The sequence below is a fragment of the Haemorhous mexicanus genome, chromosome 6 (assembly GCF_027477595.1).
Source record: "Haemorhous mexicanus isolate bHaeMex1 chromosome 6, bHaeMex1.pri, whole genome shotgun sequence".
Lineage (NCBI taxonomy): Eukaryota > Metazoa > Chordata > Aves > Passeriformes > Fringillidae > Haemorhous > Haemorhous mexicanus.
The window spans coordinates 60,469,535-60,496,228 of NC_082346.1; the positions used below are offsets into that span (position 1 = coordinate 60,469,535).

The 26,694-nt window shown below is 43.8% G+C and overlaps 3 protein-coding genes across 6 annotated transcripts in view; 1 reads left to right on the forward strand and 2 right to left on the reverse strand.

Moving 5' to 3' along the window:
* The window catches only part of SLC38A6 (solute carrier family 38 member 6), a 38,045-nt gene extending 27,671 nt beyond the window's left edge, over positions 1 to 10,374 (reverse strand). The window contains exons 1-5 of the mRNA XM_059850522.1: positions 10,179 to 10,374; positions 9,534 to 9,655; positions 8,751 to 8,824; positions 4,627 to 4,679; positions 1,712 to 1,751 (exon numbers count right to left, since the gene is read on the reverse strand). Of these exons, the coding sequence (XP_059706505.1) occupies positions 1,712 to 1,751; positions 4,627 to 4,679; positions 8,751 to 8,824; positions 9,534 to 9,655; positions 10,179 to 10,331 (442 nt within the window). The 5' untranslated portion in view covers positions 10,332 to 10,374. The remainder of the gene's footprint in view (positions 1 to 1,711; positions 1,752 to 4,626; positions 4,680 to 8,750; positions 8,825 to 9,533; positions 9,656 to 10,178) is intronic.
* A 124-nt stretch (positions 10,375 to 10,498) lies between these two features.
* Positions 10,499 to 16,571, forward strand: TRMT5 (tRNA methyltransferase 5). 4 transcript variants are annotated; one of them, XM_059850527.1, is made up of 6 exons: positions 10,499 to 10,568; positions 11,041 to 11,172; positions 12,093 to 12,742; positions 13,049 to 13,173; positions 14,621 to 15,275; positions 16,294 to 16,571. In XM_059850527.1, exons 1-6 carry the CDS (start codon positions 10,564 to 10,566, stop codon positions 16,356 to 16,358), a joined length of 1,632 nt encoding a protein of 543 aa, XP_059706510.1. In that variant the 5' UTR covers positions 10,499 to 10,563; the 3' UTR covers positions 16,359 to 16,571. The 4 variants fall into 4 exon arrangements, with proteins under 4 accessions (XP_059706510.1, XP_059706511.1, XP_059706509.1 ...); XM_059850526.1 differs by lacking the exon at positions 10,499 to 10,568 and adding an exon at positions 10,623 to 10,945; XM_059850528.1 differs by lacking the exon at positions 11,041 to 11,172 and having other exon boundaries at positions 10,506 to 10,568.
* Positions 16,572 to 18,575: 2,004 nt separating this feature from the next.
* The window catches only part of MNAT1 (MNAT1 component of CDK activating kinase), a 118,800-nt gene continuing 110,681 nt past the window's right edge, over positions 18,576 to 26,694 (reverse strand). Inside the window, exon 8 of the mRNA XM_059850530.1 lies at positions 18,576 to 19,760. Within this exon, the coding sequence (XP_059706513.1) occupies positions 19,640 to 19,760 (121 nt within the window). The 3' untranslated portion in view covers positions 18,576 to 19,639. The remainder of the gene's footprint in view (positions 19,761 to 26,694) is intronic.

Here is a 26,694-nt window from a genome sequence, read left to right on the forward strand (position 1 = left end):
CCTTCCTCTGAAATCAAAGATGTTGACAGAGTCTGGATGTCTGCCCAACAGGCACTGTGCTCCTGGTTCTTTCAGCCAGACAGAAAAACAGAAAGAGGGGAACACAGCAAACCACCAGGACAGGCAGAGCCCAGGTTTTACACCTAATCCCAGCATGGATCCCAGTCAGGACAAACTACACTCCGCAGTTCTCCCATGTAAAATCTGCAGAAGGACCAGAAAGACAATGAAAATTCTTTTCTTTCCATGCAGTTCTTTAAGAGTCAAAGCTGTGTGAGAAGTGAAGAGAACTTTTCATATCTTATTTTTTTTAGGAGCCTGTCAGCCTTAGGCACAGTCACCTTCAAAGCTGGTCCTGCCATGGGGGACTTGGACTGCAGCATCCAGCATGCACTGGTTTGGGGCTCTAGAGTTACTGAGCTGAATTTTATTAAAATGGCACCGAGGAAGTTATGAACTGTGATGAGGAAGAAATGAGACTCATATTTCCTTTGACAACAGAGTCTTGTACATCATCCCAGAATCTCCAGAACCTGCTCTGTGTATCCCTCCTTCTCTTGTACTGTTTATTTAGAGGTGCACTCAAATGGGAAAGGAAATGAAAAGATTTGTTCATTGCTACAGAACATCCTTTAAAACCTGTAAGAATAAATAGTCCTTAATCTTGGAACTGCTATGGTCACTTCTGTCTAAAATTAATGCTTGGATTTTTATTGCCATTTCATTTGGGAAGCTTTTATTATATTGGAACTTTTAGTATAAGAAAATATTCCAAGTTTATAATGAAAACACAGTTACTTTCTCTAGTTCTAGGTGCTTAGACAGTGACAAAAACCAGAAATCATTGAATTATCTGGACTTGACAGGTAATCTTAAAGGAAAGAAGAACAGCACTGGAATGCTGTTTCCTTCTGTTGATGTATGTGAACATGGGTATCCCACGGTGGTAGGGAACAGAGGAGGGAGCTTTCAGATAACTCCCTCATTTAAAAGAAAGCATCCAAAACATTTACAACAAAAGAAAAATTAAAATTGTTCTATTAGACTTCAAACTGTTCTACTTACAGAAAAATAATTTCTAAATATTTAGTGACTGTCAAGTATGTGAGCATACCTGAGGAAGAGTCCAAGTACAAAACCAGGGAGTGTTTATTTTATTATGCCATGTACCAAGGAAGACAACCATCAGTGGAAGGGGACAGCCCACATGATGTAAGTAAGTCAGGAAGATAAACTCCCCCAAGAAAACAAGTTATGAGCTAAAAAAAGAAAGCTCCCATTAATGCAAACCATATGAAACATCATAGCTAAGAAAACATTCACTTGCTGCACAAATCACTAAAATGCATAAACAGGTTCCAACAGCAAAACCCAAACCACATGATCTGATAAGATGCAGCTACCAGATACAAATGTACAGAAGAGCAGAGAGGAGATGATGCTTCCTGAGCTCCTTTCAATGAGCAGTGCAGCTCTAAAGGATGTGCTCCACATCCTGGGATGCAGCAACAGGCAGAGAATCCAAGCCCCAAAATTCCCCCATCTATCTCACAACTACAGCCCTTCTGCTCAGCACCATCACAAAAGCCTTTCCCTTAAGTTTTCTGTCCTTTTAATCAGTTTCTTAAAAACACTTTAATTATTGCCTTTGGTGCTCGTGGAGCTTTGAAGCCTGTCACAGATTCAATATTGAGCATTTGAAGTCTCTTACCTCCAATATTCTGGATAATTATTGTAGTTGCAACAAGGACCTATAAAAAAATTGATTTCTTTAGAAAGGGTAAGAAGGATAACTAAAATCATATGTCTACAGCAGGCATAAACCACATGTGTATTATCTTAAACACACCAGATGTAGCAGTGATAACAAGTCCTGAAAGGAAGGGAATCTTCTCCTTAGTGAGGAGTTTAACAAATGGAAACCAGCACAATCTACAATGAACATGGAAACAAAATTCTTCCTGAAAATATCACATTTTTACTCTGAGACAAAGCAAGAGTAATTCTACAGTGAAGCCTGTTGTGCACAAAAGAAGGTTTTTAAAGCACTGAAAATGTAAGTGCATTCTAACTGGTATCAGGTGAATACAAATGAAAATTATAATTTATCTCTGAGAGGACAACAGAGATTTGTACAGTACTTCCTTACTCCTGAATATTTCTGTCAGGAATGTCATTGTTTTTTAAAACTTGTAAACCAGATAGACTTTTCCTTAGCACTTGTGATTATTCACACTGGACTGATATGGAAGCAAAAATGATCACAGGCTATTGAAAAACTTGTCTGGATAAAAAAAAAATAATTTCCAACTGAAAAAGAATACCCTAAAAGCGGCTATAAAGTTTTTCCAATGTTTTCTTTTGAGTTTAGCTGTAAAATACCATGATCATGAGCTTCAGTTTTCTTTCTGCTCACTGCCCTTCTTGATATAGGACATTTCCTAAATGAATGCTGACATTAAGTCAACTTGGAAAAAAATTAAGCTACAGTAATGAGAAGAAATACAAATTTGGATTTTTGAAAAAAATAATTTCAGATTTTAAATTAATTCAAAGTCAATTCAAAACTCACCAAGGAAAGGAAGGAAAAAAAAAAAAGATATCTTGGAATTTGCCATAGATGGAAACAAATAGTTCACACCTTTGGAAAGGGAGAATCAGCAATCTTCCAACAGCAGAATATTTCCATTCTTACAAATCTCAGAAAGATACATTTGAAACGAAATCGTAAGTCAGGAAGATAAACTTGAGTAATTGCTCTAGTTCAAGAGTAGTTAACCAGTAATTTACTCAAACCAAGCTGCCAGTTAAAGCAAGGCTCTACACTGGCCTGGCAGAATCATCCCCTGTGTGAGGGAGAACTAAGTACTGCTACAGAGAAAAAAAGAAAAAAAAAAAAAGTCTTCTGTGCCTGACTGAAGTGAGAACTATTCAGGGACAGATGAGAATTCAGAATGGTTGTGGTGAAGTAGAAAAGCCCAAAAATCAACAAGATCAGTTAAAAGCAAGGCATTCAGGAAGCAGACCTCAAATACAAGACTTAAAGAGTTACTGGATTGCAAAGAGAAAACAGTCTGAGATAACACACTCAGAAGCAGCAAAGCTTGTCTTGCAGGAAAGTTTTAAGAAAAATGTATAAATATCAAAGATGTTTCAAGTGACAAAGACAACTGTTCCAGAAAACAGCAGTTCACCAGGAAAGCTTGGTGAACTTTGATTATTTCATCAAAAGAACAGCTTCCCACCACAGAAATATTCCAGTGCTCTCCATGCACACTGAAAATAAAAGGCCAGGTAATTTTCAGCACGGATTACTTAAAATGGAAACAACGAAACAGTATATTAAGAAGAATTAAAAAAAAATACAAAATACACACATTGACTATGATGTGAAGCTGTGAAATCTCCTTCACTTCAGCTTTTAAATAATAGATTAGACAAGCATCTGCCAAGAATGGTTTGTGTGTTCAGCCCTGCTTCAGGGCAAAGGCAAAGTCACATTTTAGTTTCTTCTTAAGCTCTACATTTCTATGACTTTTTCAAGTAATGGCTCATGGTTAATGTGTACAGAACAGCTCCTGTAAAAAATAACTGTGTCTTATTCCTTGCTATTATCAAGGTTTATTATCTCTTGAGGTTAATCACTTGTTAATTTGGTCAATAAATATTGATCCTCAGACTACACTCATCTGCTCATTAATGCTAATGGAAGCCTTACTAACACCTGATAGCTCAGGTTTAATTCTCACTGACATTTAGATAAAAGAAAGAAGTCTCTAGCCTGTTAAGGCAAACTAATTTTAAAAGTTTGCATTGTTTTAGTACAGCATTAAAACCACACTTGTGTGTGTGGTAAGAAACGTGTTTTCAGTAAAGTGTAACTGAACTCAGTGCACAGAATTCATAACATTAAATGTGCAGTATTCACAGGCAGTAACATCCCTGTGGGGAGAGATTCAGAATACACTACCAAAAAAAAAAATAGTTAACATTTTGATTACTCTTGTATTAGAAATGGCTATGTTTGATGGAGGTTTTGGTTTGTTGCTTTTGTTTGTTGGTTTGGTTTTTTAGGGGTCTTGTGGGTTTTTTATAATCATGAGATAAAACAAGTAAGAAACATTCATATGAAGAGCTTATTAAACAAAAGAAAACAAATACCATGCATTATATGTACTCATAGCTGTTCCTGTTGTGGAAATGACATGAAAAGCCATCCCTTATCTTAGATCCCTAGGAAATGCTGAAACACCAACAGCAAATCCATCACTTTCCTGTCTCTTAACACTTTTACAACACAGGCAGGACTGTATCAAATCCAAACCTTGAGCAACAATGCCAGTGAGCAGATTTGTACAGACAGCTGAAAGTGAACACTCTGACAGCAAAGCAGCAACACAAAATCTTGCATTTAAGGAGTGTAAATTTAACTGAAGTTGGGCTTCCACAGAGCAGACACACAAACTGAAACCAAGTGAAAAGCTTCAGGCTACAATGGATTTTTCAGCATACTCTGGTGTTAGTAATATACTATTAATTTCATTTATATTTCTTTATTATGCAAAGACCACTTGCATATCAGAAGCATGAGACCAAGAAGAAGAACAGGTAAAAATTAATACTCACCCTTCCAGTTGATCCAAATGCAAAAAGACCAAGGTCTTCATAAGAAGTGACAGCTGTTGGTAAGGGAAAAAAAGAAAAGAGCTAAAATATCTCTAACTTGAAAAGACTGAAAGCTCTATTTTTGGCCCTTTTTACCCCTTTTTAAATTAATAAAATTCAAAATTAAAATTATATTTCATAGCACGTTTTTAATTACAAAATGGTTTTTATAATCATGTGTACTCCTGCTACAAAATACAGCTTTATTTTCAAACATTCAGAGACTCTTCAGAAACTCAATTTAGTATTTGCAGTTTCAGTATTTAAAATATAATACTAGTACATTAATATCAAATTGCCTTCTCCCAGAGATTTTCTTTGTGGGCGAAGAATTATGAAATTACCATTAGCAATTAGATATAAGATATTTCTGTATTTTATTTCTTAAAAGAGCATATTTTTTTTAAATTAGGATGACAACAGAGGATACATTTTCATCTTTCAACAAATATAAACATTACCATCTTTCCAGCTTTTAAGAACTAGGCCCTATCTATTTTCAAGAGACCTGAAGGTAAACACCTTCTTTAGTTGAAACCTATTATTAAAAAAAAACAAAAGAAAACCCAAAGCAAAACAAAAATCCTGCCCTTACCTGCACCCCACTTACATAATTACATGAAAACAGCCTGTGGTTTCCTGTATAATTTTGCTGGGTTTTAGCTGAAGCTCACTTCTATTATTGCTGGTAACTCAAAACAATCCCTTCTCAGAGAGAAGGATGTCATATTAAAGCCTCTCATTTTTACTCTGTATTTTGTTATCAGAAATTCAAGCAGTATCAAAAAGATGAAAGTTTTCTGAGAAACACTGCTCATTTCTTGGGATATAATAAAACACCTGTTAATGTTTCAGAGGGTAAAATTAATCTCAAACCCACATAATTCTGTTGTCAGGACACTTGGTTTCTCTGCCTTGGTTCTGTTTGGTACAACACTGCTCCTGCTCCTGTCACAGCTTAATTGAGGGCCCAGCTGTGCAAGCTGAGCTTTTCACACCTGAGTGAAGCCCCATCCTCTGAGTAAATGACACAAGGCATGGGAGACACAGGCACCTCACAGATCAGATAACAGCACTGGAGCCTCAGACTTGCCCAAGCTTAGGTGGTTTTATTTCATTGAAGTTCGGCACACAATCAGATCAGTGCCCCCGAGGGGAAAAGAACAAACCAAAAATAAACAGAAACCAAAACCAACAGAAATTCATGAATTTTCTCATATGACTTTCTCAAGGGCAATGTTTCCCATTCTGCTCTACTACAGACATCAGCACACTATGACAATATAAAAGAAATAACAAAATTAAATGGGCCAGAGTCAGTGCTCAGCATAAACCTGGAACTGTCTCTAACAAATATAATTAAACAAAAAATATGCCTTACTAGATTTACTCTGTGTTCTTCCTAATTTCCATTTACAAAGTAGCTAATCAAAAGGAAAAAAAGGCATTTTAGGTAGCCATCTTCATTGCCATTAAAAAAAAAAATCAGAAAAATAGAAAACATATATAAGAGCAAGTTGATTTTACCACATGGTAATAAATATACACCACACATATGTATGAGGAGTTCTGAGCAAAGAGAACAAATTTTTCCACACAATTCCAAAAGAGCAATATGAAACCTTAGAGTGTTTTCTGTAGTAACTGCTTCTGTAATCAGTTTAGTCCTGTGAACACTGGGAAGCTCTATCACTTGATCACATTACTTCTGTAATTTCAAGAATACATGGAACAAAATATTTAGTGCAATTTATATAAAGATAAGTAAGTTCTGCCTGAATAGCTTATTTTTTATCATGTTATTAACACTCCATGGAAATGATCCCTTTAAATGTGAAGGGGCAAGTATAGTACCAGCAATATTTGTGACTGACTCCTAAAATGAAAATAACAGCTACAAAACTTCAAAGTGCCTCCCACTTAAATTCCCAATTCCTCTGCTTTACAGAGTAAGCTTAGCCTTTATCAGCCCAAAACAACACAGGTCATACTGAACCAACACCAGGACAAACACTGACTAAACTAATCTCAACTCAACACTTGACACTTGGCAATATTTTTTTTTGCTAAGCCTTTTGGTCTACACAAATCACTTGATTTTGTCAAAGTCCAGACCAACATAAATGAGTAACTGGAGACACTTCTTTATTTTTGAACTACAACCAAAATGCCTGTGCTTAATAAATCCTGGCCTCTGTTTAAAAGGGAATTAGTATTAGTGCTTTCTTTTCAGAAGGTGTTTTATAGATCATCTCTTCCCTAAATAATAGTTTACAAACACTTTCAACAGTTTCTCTTCACCATCTTTTAATTTTTTCTAGCTTGTTTTTAATATAAAAATACTAAGATTTCCTTCCAATTTTTCCCCATAGATTAAGTTTAATACTCAAACACTGTTTACAAATTAATATAGATTTTTTTAAAGAAGAAGTTCAATTAAGTACTTTGGAATCAAACACGTACAAAGATTTTACTTTGTCAACGTACAAAGGTTTTATTTCCTACTTTTTAAAGAGAGTGTTCCAAGGAAAAACTTTGAATGCTATCTAACATTTAATTACTTCAATAACTGACAAGAATTATAGGAAATATATTCTCATATCTTATTTTAAAAAAATCAAAACAGAAAAGGTCATAAATCCAGCAAAGTTATCCAGACAGTTCTGGTGCAAGTCCTACCTGCCAGCATTAGGTGATAACTAATTATTAGTTTCAGACTAGAAGAATTCTTCATCCTGACACTTCAGCTGCATGCATTTCAAAAATGCTTTCCTGAGGTGGACTCTTGCCTTTGGACAAGAACTGAGGAGTTAAACCCTTCTCGCATATCAGGCCTCTGAGTTCAGAACATCCAGACTCTTCTAGCTTCAATAAACTTAAATCCTTAGTTCTCCCCCTCATCATAATTCTTTTGAAAGAATCTATTTTCTTTTACTAGACAACAGCTTAATGCCACTTACTGCCCATAAAATACAGAACTTTTCAGCCCAAAGTAAGAGGTTTAAAAGGCCATTAAAATTACCTGAAGTCTCCCTTTTTTTTTTTTTTTTTTTTGCTTCTCATGTACCTCTCTAGCTTCATGTTTCAGGTTCTGAATCCTTTCTAATAAGCAGCAGTCCAAAAGGAGGAAAAAATTACCAGACTCAATCCCAAATCATCAAGCAGCCAACAATACCAACCATAAAAGGAACCCTACCTCTGAGGGGTGTTTTTTAAGAATGTATGAAGAAGATCACTCAACAGGTGGGGACAGGAGCAGCAGATCTAAGAAGAATCAGGAAGCATCATCTGAGAGACCAAAGGCAGCTAAAGAAAACAAAGCCAAGGAGGAAAGAGGCAGAAGCTTTCTCCCACCACCTTTGAAAAGAGAGGAAAACACATGAGAGGAAAAGAAGCAGGGAGACTTCCTGCTGTAACATGATCTTTGTGTAGCAGGAGTCAAGGAAAGACTCAGTTGTTTCAGCAGCAATTAAAAGAAGCAGGAATTAAAACAGGAGCAGATTTGACTGCAGGTATTAGAATGGATTGTTTGAACTGTCTCAAAGCAGTGCAGTTTCCAAGGGCTGCTCCATGACTTCTCATTCAGCACCAAAAATGCTCTATAAGCTGCATGTACAAAGCACCATGAGAATAATGATAATCCAATATGACTGAAAAACCTGAAAGGTATCCATTTCAAACCATGGACAAAAACATATGCACTACTCCTAGGAGAATGAAAGGCTGCTGTTTTATGGCTCTTAAGCATTCACTGAAAGCAAAAGCACACACTGAAGTAGCGAAGTTCAGCCAGCACCAAAATAATTTTGCTGCAGAAATACAGGATCTCTCTGGAAAGATAAGAGAGGCATTTGGAAAAAAAAATATTAAAAAATTTAGAAACCAATCAGTTTGGCATTGGCTTTGCACAAAAAGACTCAAAATACTGTTTTTAAATGGCAGATATTAATTGTTAAAACATTAAATATTTTAAGGTCGGTCAATGAGACCACTGTTAACTGCAATCTTTATACTGGGTCATGTCTCTGTGATAAAACTGAGGAAATATTTCAGAGCTCACTGTTAGATAAATCCTTTCCACTTACCAGTCTGAGTGCACAAACTGAGCAGGAGAAACACAGAGTAAGAAGCAAGGCTGGCAACAATCAGCAGCAAGATGCTAAAAACCACAAAATATTCACAATTAAGCACTTTTACAGTACAATGCACTTTCGAGCTTTAAGAATGCTACTCTTGCAAGAACTAAGCTACAGGATTTCCTCATTTTATAGCTTTTATCTGCTGACTATGGTTCACGTGGTTTCTGATCTTCCCAATATTTGCCAAGTTGTCCTGATGTGAGGATTACAGAATGGCCATAACCATGGGAGTTTGTGTATGCACTTATACACAAACATCCCCCAGTGAAGAGAAACCAATGGAATATTTATTACCATTAGGAAATGGACAAAGTGACAATTCCAGTGACTTTGGCCCCATTACCCACAGGTCAGCATTTGCAACAAGTTAAAGTGGAAACAAAAGCACGAGTTGATTCAGAGTTTTCAGCTACATATCCATCCTATTCCATAAGGCCTATTCTTGGAGCTAAAGGAGATCAAAGTTTTGAAAGGAAAATATCAATCTACTAGGAGTAATGGCCAAGAAATTGCCACCCTGTGGCAATTTAATGCAACATCTGGGTAGGACTTAGGTCAGATCTGAATGACTAAATCAAAATGGGGAAGATCTTAATCAACAATTCTGAAAGGCACAAGCTATTTATTTCCTCCTCGGATTTGTAAAGGAGTGTCAGTAATCAAGTTTTGTTCAATTCAAACCTACAAGGTTAGTTTAAAAATGAGTATATGTAAAAACTGAAAACTTACCTAAACCCCATGATCCCTGTGTTGGCCATGGCATAGGATAAGCCAAGTATCCCACTGCCCATGATTGCATTCATTAAGTTAAACACTGAGAAAGCAAAGGAAGAACCATGACTTGAAGAACTCTGTGAAAAGGACAGAAAAAAAAAGTACAATTAGTGAAAGAAGTCTTTTGATCTTTCCTAAAATGAAATTCAAGGGAGGAGGCACCAGTCAACTTCTCCTTCTCTAATCTAAAATCTCACTTCTCATTCTAAAACGACGCAAATCCTTGTGCACACACGATGCCGCCCCGGGAGCATCTCCAGACGCCCACAGCCCTGGAGCAGAGCGTGGGCAGAGCGCAGAACGAGCACAGCAGGATTCAGGGCTGGGAGCAGGCTGTCCCTGCGTGCTCCAGCAGGGCCCACGGCAGCACTTCTAGCACTCAGCAGGCAGGGAAGCGAAGGGATCAGGAGCAGACATGGGACCAGAGGCTCACTCCCCCCCCTCCTCCAGGTGATTCTCCCCTCCCCGGTGCTGTCACCGCGGAGCCGCCCCTCACAGCCCCGTCCCGCCCGCCCTTTGAACCCGCGCTCCCCGAGCCTCCCCTCAGCGCCCAGCGCAGCCCCCTCAGGGCGCTCCCTCCCCGCCGCCCCTCACACGCACGCTGCCCGGCGGCGGCGGCAGCAGCGGGGCGGTCTCCCGGTCCTCCTCTTCGTCCTCGTCGTCCTCCTCCGGCCGCTCGCGGGCGGACAGGTACCAGCCGTGGGCGGGCAGGGGTCGGATCCGGCCGGACCCCCAAGGCGGCGCCACCGCCATCGCCCCCCGCGCCCGCCGAGCGCCTCCGAGGGGAGCGCCGGGGGCGGGGCCAACCGAGGGGAGCGGTTATGAGGTAGGCGTGGCCACAAGCAAGGGGCGGGGCCGTTGCACCCCGCGCCCGCCCCGCAGAGGGACCATGGAGGGGCGGGGTGTCGTGGGCGTGGCCACCTCCTGGCCGCGCCCATCCCGGCGCAGCGGCGATGACGCGCGCGCGCGGCGCGCGGGGCCTGGCATGAGGTGAGGGCGGGGGCGGCGCGGGGGGGATGAACGGGGGGAGAGAATTCCCGGAGGGGAGAACGGGATAATCGGGGATCGTGATCCTGAGGGAAGCGATGGTGTCTCTCCATGGGTGCCTTGGGAAGGTAGCGGCAGTGGCCTCCAGCCAGATCCAGCGTTGCGGGAGGCTCTGTCTTGTGGGTTTAATCCAGTACCGAGAAGCGACAGGATGAGAGGACGTGGCCCCAGGTTGCGCTAGGGAAGGCTTAGTTTAGACATTAGAAAAAAATTTCGTCACAGAAAAGGTGATCAGACATTGGAACGATGTCCGGCAAAGTGGAGTCACTGTCCTGGAGGTGTTTAAGGGAAGATGGGGCGAGGCACCCCGTGCCACGGTGGTGGGTGCTCGGTCACAGTTCGAATCGATGATCCCAAGAGTCTTTTCCAGCCGATTCTGTTCTCTGAGACCCACACCATCCATTTCCACCCCCAGGAAAAGCACGGGGATGCTGAGGCCTCCGGCTGAGGGGTATCTCCTGTGCAGCAGGGTGAGCAATGCCGTGTGCCTTTCAGGAGGTGTGCTCTGCCAGAAGCCTGGCTTAGGGAGATGGGCGGCCTGGGACAGGTACGGAGTGCGGCCAGGAGCTGGGATTGGGGCGGGACAGGGATGGGAGCAGGACCAGCCTCGGCAGGGTTTGGGCACGGCAGGTTTGTGAAGGACAGAGCACACAGCCTGTTGTTACCCTGGAGAGGGGCAGGGCTGAGGGAGGCAGGCAGGAGAACCAATTTCCCTGCAGAGCCTCTCTCTCAAAACAAGCTTTTAAAAAAGTCAGGAGTAATGCCAGCCTCCAGCACCTCCTAAACCGTTGGCTCCTATCTTGGAGCAGCCAGTGCCAAGGCAGAAATTTTGGCCCTTTTGGTCTGTCTCTAGTGGAGGAAACCATTTAGAGAAGTGTGAAGCCACTTTTCAAGTTTCCATCCCGTAGATGAACTGGGGCTCAGTGGCAGGAGCAGACGTTCCTGATGCTCCTTTGGACCTTACAGGGGACATTGCATTTAATTAATGACCTTTCTGGCATGCACCTCGTGGAGCAAAGATCTTACAGAGCATGGGAGGCAGAAATCACCAAAGAGTGATCATGACCACTGTTGCTAATAACTGTTTTCTAGCAACCACTGCTTGGTAATGAATTTTACCAGACACAAGAGGGATCCAACAGGAGTAGGATCAAGACAGTAGAAATCTTTCCATTTGGCTTACTGAGATTAATATCACATTTATTAGAACAAAGAGAGGTCATTGTTTTTTGGCAGGAGGGGATTATCTCGCCGCTTGAAGTCAGTTAACATTTGAGTCTAAAAGTACATTTGCAAAATAACAAATTTGCAGCATATATTTCATAATAAAGAGCTTTACTAAACTATTGTGGGTTGTTTGGTACAGATGGAAACTCTGGTTTAAGAGAACAGCAAATCCATGTGATTTGCAGCCTTTTAAATGGAATGATTACATAATGTCTATAAAATGAATAATTTCTCTTCTAGGACTTTGTGGAGATTGGGATACTGTGCCAGACTACTGAAAACTAATCATTTTAGGACAGCTGCATCAAATACATCATTTCCAGCAGTTTGGATGCTATTGGCACAACATTCTGGCAGAATACCTGGGCTCTTTGTAGTAGTTAAAAAAAATACTTTGTTCACAATGCCCGAAACCGTGGAGGATAAAACTAATCCAGAACTGTATTTGCCACATCCTGGAGTGCGTGGGATGACACTGCTCAACAGAGAGGCTTTCAAAAGGACACTGGTTGTTCCAGCTCTTAAAGTCAAGAAAGAAATTGTGCATAGTGTGCTGAAGTCCCTGAAACAATCTGTACTGCAGCGCCCCGGCCTCAAGCGGGTGGTGGAGGATCCAGAGGATGAGGACAGTAGGTTTGTTATCCTGGATCCTCATAAAGTACCAGAATTCTCTTTAGGAGAGTCAGAGCAGCAGGTCCTGAAACAGCTCAATGTCCTTCCTGAGGTGTGCAAGTACCACTTGGAGCTGAGCTATGAGAATTTCAAGTCGGAGGAGATCCTGCGAGCCGTCCTTCCCGAGGGCCAAGAGGTCACCTCTGGGTTCAGCCGTGTTGGGCACATTGCTCATTTGAATCTCAGGGATCACCAGCTGCCCTACAGACACTTGATTGGTAGGTGAAACAGCTCCTCTCAGGAAGGAGTTTGTGTCTTTTGTATATTGTTAAAAAGTTACTGTACTGAGGGGCAGTTCCCTCCTCTCACAGTGTGGTGCTCTCACTGCACTGAGCCCTGGGCCGGGGTGAAGTGTGTGCCTTGGAAAGGGCACAGCTGCAGCCACGAGTCAGTAGAGGGAGGTTGTTCCAACACAGGCTTACTTTTGTTAATTTACCTGTAAACAGCAGGTTTGTTGTGGCTGTTGTAGAACATTGAAAGGTCCTGGTCCTTTAATCATAATTATCTCCCACCCTCTCTTTCAGGCCAGGTTTTAATAGACAAGAATCCAGGAATCACCTGTGTAGTGAATAAAACCAATATTATTGACAGCACATACAGGAATTTTGAAATGGAAGTGCTTGCTGGAGAGAACAACCTGGTGACCAAGGTACAGGCCTTTTCCCCCATGGTGTTTTAAATTTAATGTGCTAAAATCCAAAGGAATCTTCTGGAGAGGTGTGATGCTGGGATGCTGCTGAGACCATTCCTGTGCACAGTGCCCTTCCTGGCACCTGAACCCAAGGGTTGGCCATGACTTCTGCATTCCTTTGTCCTGGTCTGCCAAGGGCAAACTCAGCCACAGGGATCAGGAAGACATGTATTCTTCCAAGTCACAGCCTAGATTTAATGATGTGGATTTGATCTAAGAAAATCCAGTTTCCTAATTTCACCAAGCCTTGTACAGTGGCTGGTACAGAAGTTTCTATCTCACCAACTTTGCATCTTAGGCAACATTTTGCCTTTGCCTTTTTCCTCTCCTGTCAGCAGCAAGACAAATCTCCTGTCTCCTCTGCTGTGACATTTATCAGGTGCAATCACTGTGTAACTGCCAAGTGTTCTTCACATAAGGTTTCTTGTCTGTAAATGGAAACTTGGCCACTGCTTCCACAGAAATATTTTCTCTTATCTGTTAGCAGCTTTATACTTTCAAAGGAGAAAACATGAGATTACCAAATAAAAAGTTGAATAGCTTGGTGGAACATCCTGTTCATGCTGAGAGAAGGCCATTGGATTGTCAAGGCAGCAGTGACAATTGAATATTATACAGATGGTGTCACCACACACCTGGCACAGCACGGAGCTGCAGAGACACTTCAGGGTGTTTCTTGCTGGCAAAGCAAACGATGTGGTGATCTGGATCCCAAGTTACTGTACTTTGGAATCAGACAATTCCACATGCTGGTGCAAAGAGAGTATTAGCTTGCATCCCATTCTCATCTGAATAAATACTGTTCCTTTTCTGGTCTGTTCTTGAGATAGTGGTCATCCCAAAGCTTGGGTTTGGATCAGCTTCCAGACTCTGTCACCTTGGGAGATGAAATACAGTATTTTTCAAGCTGCAGAACTGGCTCCCAGTGGCTTTGAATTTGGCTGACGGTTCCTGTTCTTGGGCCTATCATTCTCAGACACTTATTTACTGTGTGCACTTCACAAAGGAGGGCTTGAGGCATCTTTCCAAGGTCTGCTTTCAATAAAGGAGCTGTCAGCCAGCCACAAAGCTCTTGAAAACCCTCAGATTTTTTTAGGGTCATTTTAAGTTGCTGCTTTATTTCCACCTGGTGATTGAGACCTGCATAAAGCCAGCCATCAGGATTGATACTGGGGAACTGGCTGTTTTGGATGAGTTGATCTGGTAAAGATTTAAGATCTGTTTATTTGATTCCTTAGCTGATCTGTTTATTTAAGATTCACATATGCTACCAGTGGGACAATGCCGATGCACATGTTACCTTTCGATACGGCACCTTGGTTTTGAATTTTCTTAATTAGTGATAATGCTTAAATCTGCCTGGCATTTGAACACAGAGGCTTAACCAAATGTCTTGGACTTCCAGGTCAAAGAAAATAACATTTCCTACGAACTGGACTTCTCCAAAGTGTACTGGAACCCACGCCTGTCCACCGAGCACAGCCGCATAGTGGGGCTGCTCAGGGCTGGCGATGTTCTCTTCGACATCTTCGCCGGCGTCGGCCCTTTCGCCATCCCAGCGGCCAAGAGGAAGTGCCGAGTGTTTGCCAACGACCTCAACCCCGAGTCCTACGCCTGGCTCCTGCACAACTGCAGGCTCAACAAAGTGCACACCGAGGTGAAGGCGTTCAACATGGACGGCAGGGACTTCCTGCGGGGGCCGGTGAGGGAGGAGCTCAGCAAAGAGCTCCCACTCCTGGGGGAAGAGCACAAAGCTGCGTTCCACATAGTGATGAATCTGCCAGCTCTGGCTGTGGAGTTCCTGGATGTTTTCAGGCATCTCTTGGTCGGGGAGCCTTGCAGCCCTGCTGCCCTTCCCACTGTGCACTGCTACGGGTTCTCCAAACACAGCGACCCAGCCAGAGACATTCAGGAGCGAGCAGAGGCTGCGCTGGGAACCTCCTTGGCTGGACGCTGCTCCACTTTCCTGGTCAGGAATGTGGCGCCCAACAAGGAGATGCTGTGCCTCAGTTTCCAGATCCCAGCAGATGTGCTCTACAAGAGGCCCTGCCCTGATGAAGGTAAGGAGCAAACGTCCCATGTGGCATTGGGATTTCAGGCTGCACCTTGTGCTGCCTCGGGCTGGTCACACCTGCTCAGCCCCGTGGGCCACTCCGGGCGTGTGACAGTGGCGTGGCTGTGGCGCTGAGCGCGGAGGTGGCCGGCAGGACTGAGTGCCTGCACGTGTGCAGCAGCTGCAGGGCTTCCTCGCCTTGCTAACAGCAGCCTGCTCCTCTGATCCCAGCATGAGCCTCCCCAGAAAAATGGTGGACTGGACAGGATCACCCCACAGGCCATAAACCAGACCTTTATGCCTCAGGTTAAGGCTGAGGGAGGATGGGGACTCAGTGATCCTTGTGGGCCCTTCCAGTGCAGGATATTCAGTGGCTCTGTGATCTAATGCCAAGCACACGTCTCTGTTAGCTCAGTCCTTCCGAACTGGAGCTGTGTTCTTGCCCAGATCAGTGCACTTCCAAGGGACTGCTCCCAGCTCTGACCTGCTCCTTATGCTCACACAGACTCAGTGAGGTCTGGAGTCACCACATCAGCAGAATTGGTTCTGTACCTGATTGAGTTTAACTGAGACACAGATACCCTGGAGATCTTCAGTGCTGGATTTGGTTGTTTGTGGTTTTGTTTGTTTGTTTATAATTGTTCATTTAAGAAACTGGTTGGTTTCAGTGATCGTGGGCTTTGCACTCCATGACAAAGGGAGCAGAGGGAGGCTCTCATCTGCAGTTACATGAACTGGAGGAAAGGAGGTTTTTATAAAGCTTTAATGCCATGAAACTTATTTTTATGCTGTTGTCAGGTTGCACTGAAATGTAGCTCCATACAGGTTTTTGCAAAGTCTTTTTTGGCATTCAGTAAAGACTCCCCATTATTGCTCTAAGAGTTTTAATTTGTGACTGTTAATCCCGATTTTAACTCTCATCTCTTCCTGTTAAATCCCTTAACAGAGCTCCCTTTTCCAGAGCTTGTGGTAGGTCAGTCTGTTTACTGTACATTAAATAACTTACTTTTTCTAACCTTTTCCAGCAAAACCAGCCTCAAAACGTCTCTGTACCAGCCAAGATTCTTCAGAAGAGAAGGTACTGAGTTGAAGACCAGAGCTATGGTGACTACCTTAGATTGTGTAAGGGATATTTGGAGTGTCTCTGTTTTACCCCTTGAGTTATAAGGAGCAGAGCTGTGTTCCCATTGAGCTGCAGTTTTCGTTTGGAAGCCTTGTTTCCTGCAGTCACCTTTTCTTCTCATTGTGGGATCAATTGAAATTGCTACTACAAAAAATTAAAACTTTATTCTCTTAAAATAAATGTGTTTTGGTACTTCTCTGCTCTCTACTGTTTCATGCCCTGTGCTAACTCAGTGGCAGGGCCTGGGGTAGTTTTCTGCTGTAGCATTTTGATAATGTGCAAGTTGTGGGGAGAACAGAGTTTTACGTCTTGTCAGGTCTAAGAAGGTGACTGATACAACCCCTGCCCTGGATTCTCCCTGACAGATGTGTTTGGGTTTCAGAATTTTGGATTATGGTTAGCAGATGCACAAACAGCTCTTGTATAAGCAAGGTAACCTTTCAAAAGCTTAACCTGAGATACCAAAAGGGCCAAATAGCCCAACATCCTGAGGCTTTGAGTAAAAAATTATTTTTAACACCAAGATTTAGTTAGGGATTAGTTGACTCCTGACTTTGTGTTTGCCCATGGTTAGAGCCAGAAAGACTTTAATGTCTTTTGCACGTTTGCAGATGAAGTTCATGCTCTCACTGCAGTTCCAGGCTGAAACCAGCACCTGAAAAACAGTTCTGTCCTCCTGAAACCGTGTCCTCCCGTGGCTTTTGTGCCTCTGCCCCCTCCCAGCTCTCCCCACCTCTGCCTGCTCCCCTGCTGCAGTCCCTGGATGATCTTTCTGGCTGGCTTCTTGTATTCTGCAGGGATTTGAAAAGCCTCTCTCTGCCTTTGATTTCCTTTTCTTACCCATCCAAACTATTGTTGGGCAATGTCAACCACAAATAGTTTGTTTGGCCGGAGAACTCGGCTCGCCCTCTCAGTTTCAGATATTTTCCCTCAGCCCAGGCTCTGAGCTACGCCCAGCAACCAGATGTCTGTCACCCTCCTGGCCCTGCTGCTGTGGCCCCAGCCCTGAGCCTGCAGCCTGCTGCATTTTTGGTTCTCACCCAAACACCACCAAGGGCCACGGATTTGTTTTGCTGGTGGCTCCGTGTGACGGCCTTTCCTTCCCTTGGCCGCACAGGCGGCGTTTGGAGCGAGCCCTTGTGGCTGGGTTCCTGCAGGATCTCATTTATCCATCCCCAGGGAGGCTGTCCCGGCTCACCGGGGTATCCTGATCCCTCCCTGGCCTGCATTGAGCCCCAGCACTCCTCAGCCCTTCAACACCAGGCCCTGCAGCTCCAGCCTGAGTGCTCTCCTCCCAGGCACGGCTGTGCTGGGATTCTGGCCCAGCCCTGCTGCTGCTCCGCTGCCTGTCCCGTTTCCTGACACCTCTGCTGCTCTCCAGCTGCTGCCCTCCCCCTTTCCTTAAACATCTGAAGGCAGCTCCTGTTCTCCAGTGCCCCCCACAAACACTGCTGGAGTGATAAGGCACTCACTCCACCACTCTGGAATGGTGCAGCCAACCCTGGGATCCCTGCCTGAGAGACTGCAGGTCCCTGTAACTTCACATTGCTCCACAGCCTCAATTTAGGGCTTGGCACCACTGCACCAACCCAAACCAGGCTTTGATCACCATTTCTGGGCCAAGCCTGTAAAATATGCAGCTCTGATTTTCACTACAGTGTCCCAGGGCAGGGAAGAATTTGAACTGGTAACAATTTTTTTCCCTGAAGGACTGAATGCCAGTGTTATTCCAGCAGCATAACTTCAGTTCAAATACCAGTCTAGCAGATACATCACTATGCTCATAACCAGGGGTTTTCCAGCTTTCTGTGCAGTTGCCAGTTCTGTGAACAAGAAATGACATAATAAATAACAGCCAAGCTACACACAAGTTAATGGGTGTATTGAAATTATAAATATTAATATGCATATGCAGTTCTGCATTCATTAGAGCATGACCTGGGGCTTTACAAAGTGAATATGAAGAGATCATTCATTGGTGAGGTGCATCTTTGCCAGTCTGGGTGAGCCTGGGAGAGGAGAGAAAGGAGAATAGAGGAGGGAAGGATCTGATCTCCTTACCTCTGCCTTCTGCAACATTCCTTGTCAGCAGTTGTTCTGGGCACAACCAAGGGTATTTCAAAGGGCAATGGAAATTTTGCCATCTCCCCAATTTTCTTCAAAAAGAAAACACCAAGTCTGGAATAGATCTCATTCATCTCTTTATTACAGCATAGAAAAAATACATCCATCTAGTGCACTCCTCAGAGCAGGATTCAGCAGCTGTGAGCAGGTGGCCTATAAAACATGGCCAAGGTGGCTGTCCTGAGCAGCTTCCCACCTCCTGCACTTGGTCAAGGCTCCATCACAAGGAGCAGGCAAGGAATACAAAAAGGATCACATCAGGTGGCAGGGACCATCCCCAAAGCCAAAGGGATGTTCCCACCTAAGGAAGCTCCTGAGTTTATGACAGAAAAGTTGCAAATGGAGATAAACAGAAAAAAGCAAACATACAACAGCAAAACAAACAAACCCCAAAAGGGAACCCCACAATTGTGGCTACTTCAGTGACTTTGCCTTGTACTGACATTTCTTAGATTGCTTCTAGAGCACCTCAGCTGAAAGACCTTGAGCTAAAGCTTTTTTTCCAAGCAAAGGTAAGAACCAAGTGACACACAGAAGAAGGATCCCACACAAGAGCTGTGTCAGCATATTTCCAGAGTTTCTTGTCTCATCCAGCTGGCAGGAGGAAAAACCCACTTGTCTAAACTGGGAAAACTAGTTTTATGGGAAGAAAATGCAGGCTTGAATATTGACACTAAATGTTATAATCAAAATGGCATTTAAATGCTTGTGCAAATAAAACCCTGCAATAAGAGTAAAACCACAAACTTTATTAAAGTCTGGCTTTATTTAAAAAAAAATTTACAAGTGTATTTCTTTAAGCCTCAAACGTACACAGCTCAGTTATTCACATCTTCCATTAGATGTGGCTTTATTGCTTCAGCCTCCCTCAGCAAAGTGCCACATGACTAACGAGTTTCCCCCTCCACAAGAATGTATCTACCATTTTACAGAGCTCCGGTGCAGAGGGGGTTTGGTTTTTCCCTTTAACACTTGAACGCAGCCGGGTTTGCAGCAGAGAGGGGCACAGAGCAGCGAGTGCAGCCCTGCCGGCGCAGGCGGCAGCGATCCTGCCCCGCCTTCGCTGCCTTGGCTCGCTCCTGGCCCCGCTGGGTGTCCCTTGGTCACAGGCTGCTGCTCCCTGGCTAGCTGGGGTGCCAGAAGAGCCCGCTGAAAGCGTCCTGCAGGGCCCGGTGACAAGCCAGGGAGGACGTGTAGCCCCCAGCCAGGTCCTGCGGGGAGGCGGCTCGAACGTGGGCGAGGTACCTGCAGCGAAGAGCAGCGTCATTTCAGAGCACAGCAAACACATCAAACACCGCTGGAGTTCACAGCACAGCGAGGTTGAGAGAACTTTGTAGGAGGAAGCAAGGAGATGGAGCTGCCCACTGCCCACATCGGGATAAAACTTGTGTGAGTTACAGCAATGACACACCTTCAGCCAGGCTGCCCCAGCCAGTGCTCTGGTGGCACGGGGCTAAGGGCACCCAGGGGTTTGTGTTCTCTGTGCTCACTCTGGGGGTGGCTCATTTCCCCACTCCCACAGGTCCTGCCGAGACAAGGACACCACCAGAAGCTTTCCTGCATTCCCCCGGGAACAGGAGGGTTTCAGCTCTGCCATTTAATGCCACACACTCCCCCAGGCTGACTGTGCTGGTTGCTCTGATGACCACAGGGCTGAGCTTCCTTTGCTTGCTACCTGCGCCTGGAGCCCACTGACCCTGGGAATTAGATCTGTGGGAGGCCACCATCACTTTGGCTAAAGAAAGTTCTAAACTTCCTCATTAATTAATCATCATCACCCAATTGCGGAGCCATCTAATTCTACCCCAAACCTTCCAGAGCATTGAGTTGACATGGAAGCACAAGCTGACATGGAAACATGAGCTGACATGGAAACACGAGCTGACATGAAAACACGAGCTGACATGGAAGCACAAACATGCTGCCTGTGCTGGTACTGCCACTCTTGGCTCTCCTTGGCTCCTTCCAAGGGCTCCACCCCAGCCACACACGCAGAGCTCCTGCTAAAGGATGGCTTCATCCCACACTGTAACCCCGCAGCTCTTGCACCCCATGAGACAAGTACAAGACAGATTCTTGCCCAGTTCTGCACCAAAACCCCATCAAACAGGCAGACCCAGAGCCCAGCAGGAGCAGCACAAGAACCATCTCCCATCCTGACCATCAGACACAGCCCCATAAACACCAAGTGCTTTCCACAGGGGCGCTTCAGCCGCTGTTTTGATTCCTCACTTGGTACATGTTGCTCCTGGGAAGGTTGAGTCATTCCACCTCTGGCTTGGCAATCCAAGCATAAACTTGCAAAACGCACACAGCCTTTTATAATGTTATCCCAAGAAACCTAAAACAGCTGCACTTTTGGCAGGAAAATACAGGACCACCAGTAAAATATCCAAAACAGTTGCATCTTTTAATTTATGACTGTACACTGTTTCCATAAAGAGTATATAAAACAGGTCAGATTTTATAGGTAAGACATAATAAACAGTCATACCCATTGATGCCATAAAGTATAGAAAAAGAGATTACTGAGAAATGATTAATTACAGTTTTAAAAACTGTATTTCTTGCACCTAATAACCACAATGCACAGACATGAGCAATGTTTCTGAGGGATTCTTGGTGAGATGCTGAAGCTGAGACTGAATTCACCTCCTGTGACTGAGTTGAGGTGTTTTGTACCAAGCTGTGACAGAATCTGGCCCTCACTGCCAGACATTGGTTCCCATCAGCACAGACACAGGCAGGAGAGCACAAAGTAATAAGAAAATAAACCCTTTTAATAGTGCTCAGTCCAAAAGAATCTACAAACACAGCAACAAAGCTGGTCCCATCTCTTAATTTGCAAGGGGAGGTGGTCTGCAGAGAGCTCCTGGTTTGTGGCAGAATGTATTTTATGGGTTTTAATTTTTTTTTTTTTTAAAGATTCTTGTTATGTGTCCCTTAATATTTTAAGAGGAAGATCTCATCCTTCCCAAAGGACTTTTAAAACTGCTGTGGGAAACAGGAGCTCCTTTCCCCAGCTAGGAATGATGGGCACTGACAACAACAAATAATTTCCTTCAAAATGCTGGTGTGAAACTACCTCTACCCTCCAAAACAAAGTTTTATAAAAATCAGTTCCCATCTTGGATTTCACTTCTATCATATTTTTTTCATTGCACAACTTCATTTTCCCCTCATGCATTAAACAGTCCCGTGAAAACTGCAGTATTTTACATTTCAATATTAACAAAGGTTGGTTGTGTCTTTCTCATTACTTTTCTTATCTTCCCTTACTTATATATCACTGAAAAGAGAAAAACAGAGTCTATTGTTTCCCTTTTTCTAGGACATCTGAAATTGGAGCATTAGTTTCATAAGACAACCTGACTTCCAGCCACTGCAGCACTTGTAGTTAATTGGGAGGTGATCTCTAAAGCAATACAAAATCATTGCCAAAAAGGCTCCCATCGACTTTTACAGCACAACCTGCCCTAATTCTCCTTACTCCTGTGAAACAAGCACAGCCTGCTGCTGGCTGTCAAGTGAGGTCTTTATTTTCTTGTTAAGTATCTGAACTTACTGCTCTTGACCCATTTAATTACTGTGGTACACCAGGCAATTGCAAAGAATCTGCCACGCTGAAGCCACACAATGAGAAGCGAATGGTTTTAGCTGCCTTTTCCACACCGGTCCCCATCTGTGCTGCCTGATTCCAGCCATCCCCTCCACAGGAGAATCTCTCTGAACTGGATTCCTGGGGTTTCTGGCAGAGGTCAGCACATCTTTTCATGTACACCTTTACAACAGCAGCAGGAAGAAGGGCTTGCCAAGTTTTATTTCCAAAAAGCCGAGCTCCGTTAGGTCTTGGGACCTGGAGGTAATTGCTCTCACTAGTTAGCAAATTCCAGCACACTGGGTCTGTTTTTCATAGGTTTATTTTAAGTACCTGTAAATCTTATAAGCAGAGACCAGGAAAAAGAGGTTTGCTTTTTCTGGTGCAGAGTTTTTTAATGTAACTTGTTTTTACTGAGGGCAGACTAAACTCTGAAGTTAAAAAAAGCCTGCCCTATTATTTTTGAGCGGGGCTAAAGGGCTGTGTGTTCCCTGCCCCACCATTTCACACTTCCCATTCCCAGCAATGCCTATGCTCTGCTTCAGGCTGTGCCCAAACAAGCCCCCTGTCCTTGGCTGCAGCCTTTGGATGTTGATCATCCCCATTAAGCTTTCACATCAGTTCAAACACATCATATTTTGTTCTTCATGAGCCTTGGGGGGCTCATTCCTGACCTTCAGTTTCTCATCACCATGGAGGGGGTGGGAGGGAAAAAAACAACAGAAAAACCCCTCCTGTTTTCAAGGACAGAGGTGTAATTCACACTCATTCTGGAGGCTCAGAATCGAGCTGGTTGTTCCTGGGAGGGGTTTTCTTCATGTTTTCTCTTTTCCCAAGGCTGTGTCACAACCACTTCACCAGGCCAGGCCAGGACTGTGGAGAGCCATATGGGCTCAGCGTGGCAGAGGATGTGATCCCCCTGTGCCTCCCCAGGAGCCCCAGAGCCCCTGGCACTGCTGCTGCTGAGAGCCAGAGGATACAACAGCAGCTCAGCAACACCCAGGGCCGCTGGCAAACATCCCCTCACTGCTCAGCAGGGTGGTCTTGCTCCAGAGAAATTCAGGAAAGATGTCAGAAACAATCAGAGAGAGTGGAGAAACAGCACAATCAAACCTGGCTAAAATCAACAACAGCCAGAAACCAAACAAAGCTAAAAACCCTCACCTAAACAAAGAAAAAGAACCAAACACAAACCAACAAGCTCAAACCACCCCATAATATGTCCCTTCACCCACTCAACTGAAAATACCAGTGCTAGGGATTATTTCACACAATCTTTCCTGCTACCTGAGATAAATACACTCCCAGGGGGGTTTCTGCAGATGCATCACTTAGAGATACAGATGGAATAACTGTGCTTGGCATACAGATTTCTTTTTTACCTATTAGGTATTTTATGGGAGTGAAGAAAAGAAAAATCATTTCACAAGTTGTTTGACAGGGAAAAAAAAAGAAATAATTTAATTCTATTCCACAGAGTAGATTTACTGCTCATCTGATTATCTGCAGTATCCAAGACAAAGTAATGGGGCAGACATTAGATCTGGGAAATCTTCCAGATTCATCATTTTAATAATAAATAGTGGTTGCATAAAGCAAGCAAAATACTCCAGTCTGGAAAACTGAAGCATTAGGAAGGCAGTAGCACAGGCTGCTGCATTCCTGAGTCTTTCTGGAGACAGCATTTCCACTAGCTTTACCAATCCCCAGCATGAGCTATTGCTGTGTTACTCAGAGGAGCTGCAGGGACTGGGTCTCATCAGAGGAGAGAGCACAGAAGGAACTGGACTGTGTCTGGCCTGGCTTCTGCTGAGGAATGTGTGGCCTGGGTTACTCTCCATCCCTGAGCAGGTACAAACTGAGCTCCTCTGCTCAGCTCTGTTTTCCTTTGAACCAGTCAGCTCTACCACAGCCACTCCATGCAGCCAAACAGAATTTGTTTATAAAATGAGCCAAGCTCATTGCTGCTCTCCATTAAACAGCCCCAGGAAATGCATTGGTGATATTCAAATATGGTGTGGTTCTCCCTCTCTCAGACTAATATAACCAAGGCAGGACAAAAACACAAGGCACAAAGCTGCTACTCAAACCCAGAATAGCAATTCATCATTCCAGGGAGTAGCTGCAAGCCCAATCCTCAAATTAAAAAACCCCAAACAAGCAGACTTTCATCCATTTTAGCAGACACTATTTGGGCAGGAGAATTGTATTTAGATGTTAAACCCACCAGCCATGACTGGTACCAGAAGTTCCTGCTGAACCCCAGCCTGTTCTGACACAGAACTCAAGTTTAACATAGCCATGAGCTCAGCAAGGGCTCCTCATGAGCCCAACCCAACCCCTCCTTGCCTGAGGTCACACTGCCAGCCCTGCCACTCCTCTCCTGCACCCTCCAGACCACACAGACAAAATGGGAGAAAATCCATTTCACAGGTGCAATCACTGAAGGAGTTCTGTTATTTGTTTGGGGTTTTCTCAATGCTTCTCTGTATACAATTGCAGAATTATGTGTGCATGTCAAAACAGGGCTAACCATGATGAGGTCCAAACAGAGAGATAAAAAATACATTTTCACCCAGATTATGGCACCTTATGGACTGAACACAGCCCACAGTGCAGGGGTACAAAGAAAAGTCACTCGAAATAGCACAACAGAGTTCTGGCTGCTAAAAATTCCTGCCCAAGACAAATGACCCAGCACAGTCACTGCCCCTGCAGCCCCAGCAATCCCACCTGCAGACAGCAGTGCTGTGCACACTCAGCTTAGTAAGCCAGGCTGGTTTGTTATTATTAATAACCCTGTGCTGCCTTCTGAGGGCTTAGTGAGCAGAAAGTGCTCTCTGAGGTGTCAGATGAATGCCAGACCCTTCTCCATGCCACAAACTGGCTCAGCCCATTTCACTCACCCCTGCCCCAGGAACCTGCTGCAGAACCATTGCTTACTCATCACAATTCTGATTTCCAGCAAGGAAATGCAGTGCCTTCATCTGCAAAAGCAAATGCCTTCTGTCTCTAATGGATCTCCTTTTGTTACAGTTAAGGATTACAAAAAAAATATATATAATCATGAGTTTAAGCTCCTAGAACTTTTAGGTTTTCTGAGTGAAGAACTCTGTTCTACCAGAAATAAACTTCCCCAGTAGAAAAGACAGGAAATGCCCCAGCCCAGCAAATCAATAGAAGAAATACAGGACTCCTAGTGCTTCTTTTTAACCTCTTCCATCTGCTTTTTCTGAACAGTAATTTGTTTCAAACACTGTCAGAGTTTTCTCAGGGCAGGAGTGTGTGTAAACTGCATGTGGTGAAACAAAGTACTTTAAAATGAAAACAAAGCAGGTCTGCCACAGCACACCTCAGCTAAGATGGAACAGAACACAGTTCTGCTACCAGACACTGAAAGAGGCAAAAAGAGCCTGAAAATGTGATATTAGGTGTGAAACAGCTGTTGCTGATAAAGCCAGGTCTGACTCCAGAGGTAGAAATTAGTGCTGAGTTATTCCCCCATCCTCTTCTCCCTTATAATGTCCTTTCTATAAAGGGCAAAGCTTTTGGATCCTGGAAACCAAAGCCAGCAGTGTCCTGCTGCAGCAGTGACCCAGCAGCACCCTGGGGCTCAGAGCTCTCTCCCAGTCAGCTGCTGCAGTGACCAATAAAGGAATTTCTGAGGGTTTAACATAAAAACTACAGCACTTTAATTTGATGTTTCACATAAACTGTTTCCTCTGTTAATGGTGAAACCCATACATGACCTGTAAGATATATCTAATGACCCATCTCAGAGAATTTACTACAGATTACCTCTGAACTGGTGAGTAGAGTTGTGAACCTTGGAGTAGAAAAACCTTTAAATGCAAAGACCCAAAGTCACAGAAGCCCTCCTGGGTGCTGGAAGAGAACAGAATCAGATTTTCCCATACTACTTTCCCTAAAAACTTCCTCTTTTTGTGATGAAATCCAGAGCCCAGAGAGCAACCATTTCCACTGGAAAGCTAATCCACTGGGGAGTGGAATGGAGGGAAATTTCTTTATGACATCTATCTCAAAATACACCTTCAGTGCTCCTCATAAAAACCCCAGATCTTCTACTGGCAGAAAAAGAGTTTTAAAGGAAGAAAAGTTTTAGAGAACACCTGGTTCTCCAGCATTTTCCCAGAACTGCAATTCTACTGCTGCCCTGGTTTTTAAATAGATGTGAGACCAGACTCAGGTACTTGCATTTATTTAACACATAAACATTTGCTTTTGGAGTAACTGAGAAGCCAGGGCTGTTGCCTTGAGGTAAGATGAAAAGCTCCAGAGAAATTGAGATCAAAGGAAAAGGAGCAATGCCTTCCGCCTCCCAGAAACTGATATAATTTTAAAAGAAGTGGATGTTTTAAAGTGTAAAGACAGGAAACTAACGATGAAAAAGGTTTTATAGAATAAAGGGTGCTTTGTACTCCTCTGCCCTGATATGCATTTTGCACATTTCCTCTGCTGCAGGGTGGATGCAGCCCTGGGCCAGGACCTGCAGGCACTGCCAAAAAAAAAGAGGTTTGGACAATTCCAGTCCCACTGCAGGGCCCTACCAAGAGGGCATCA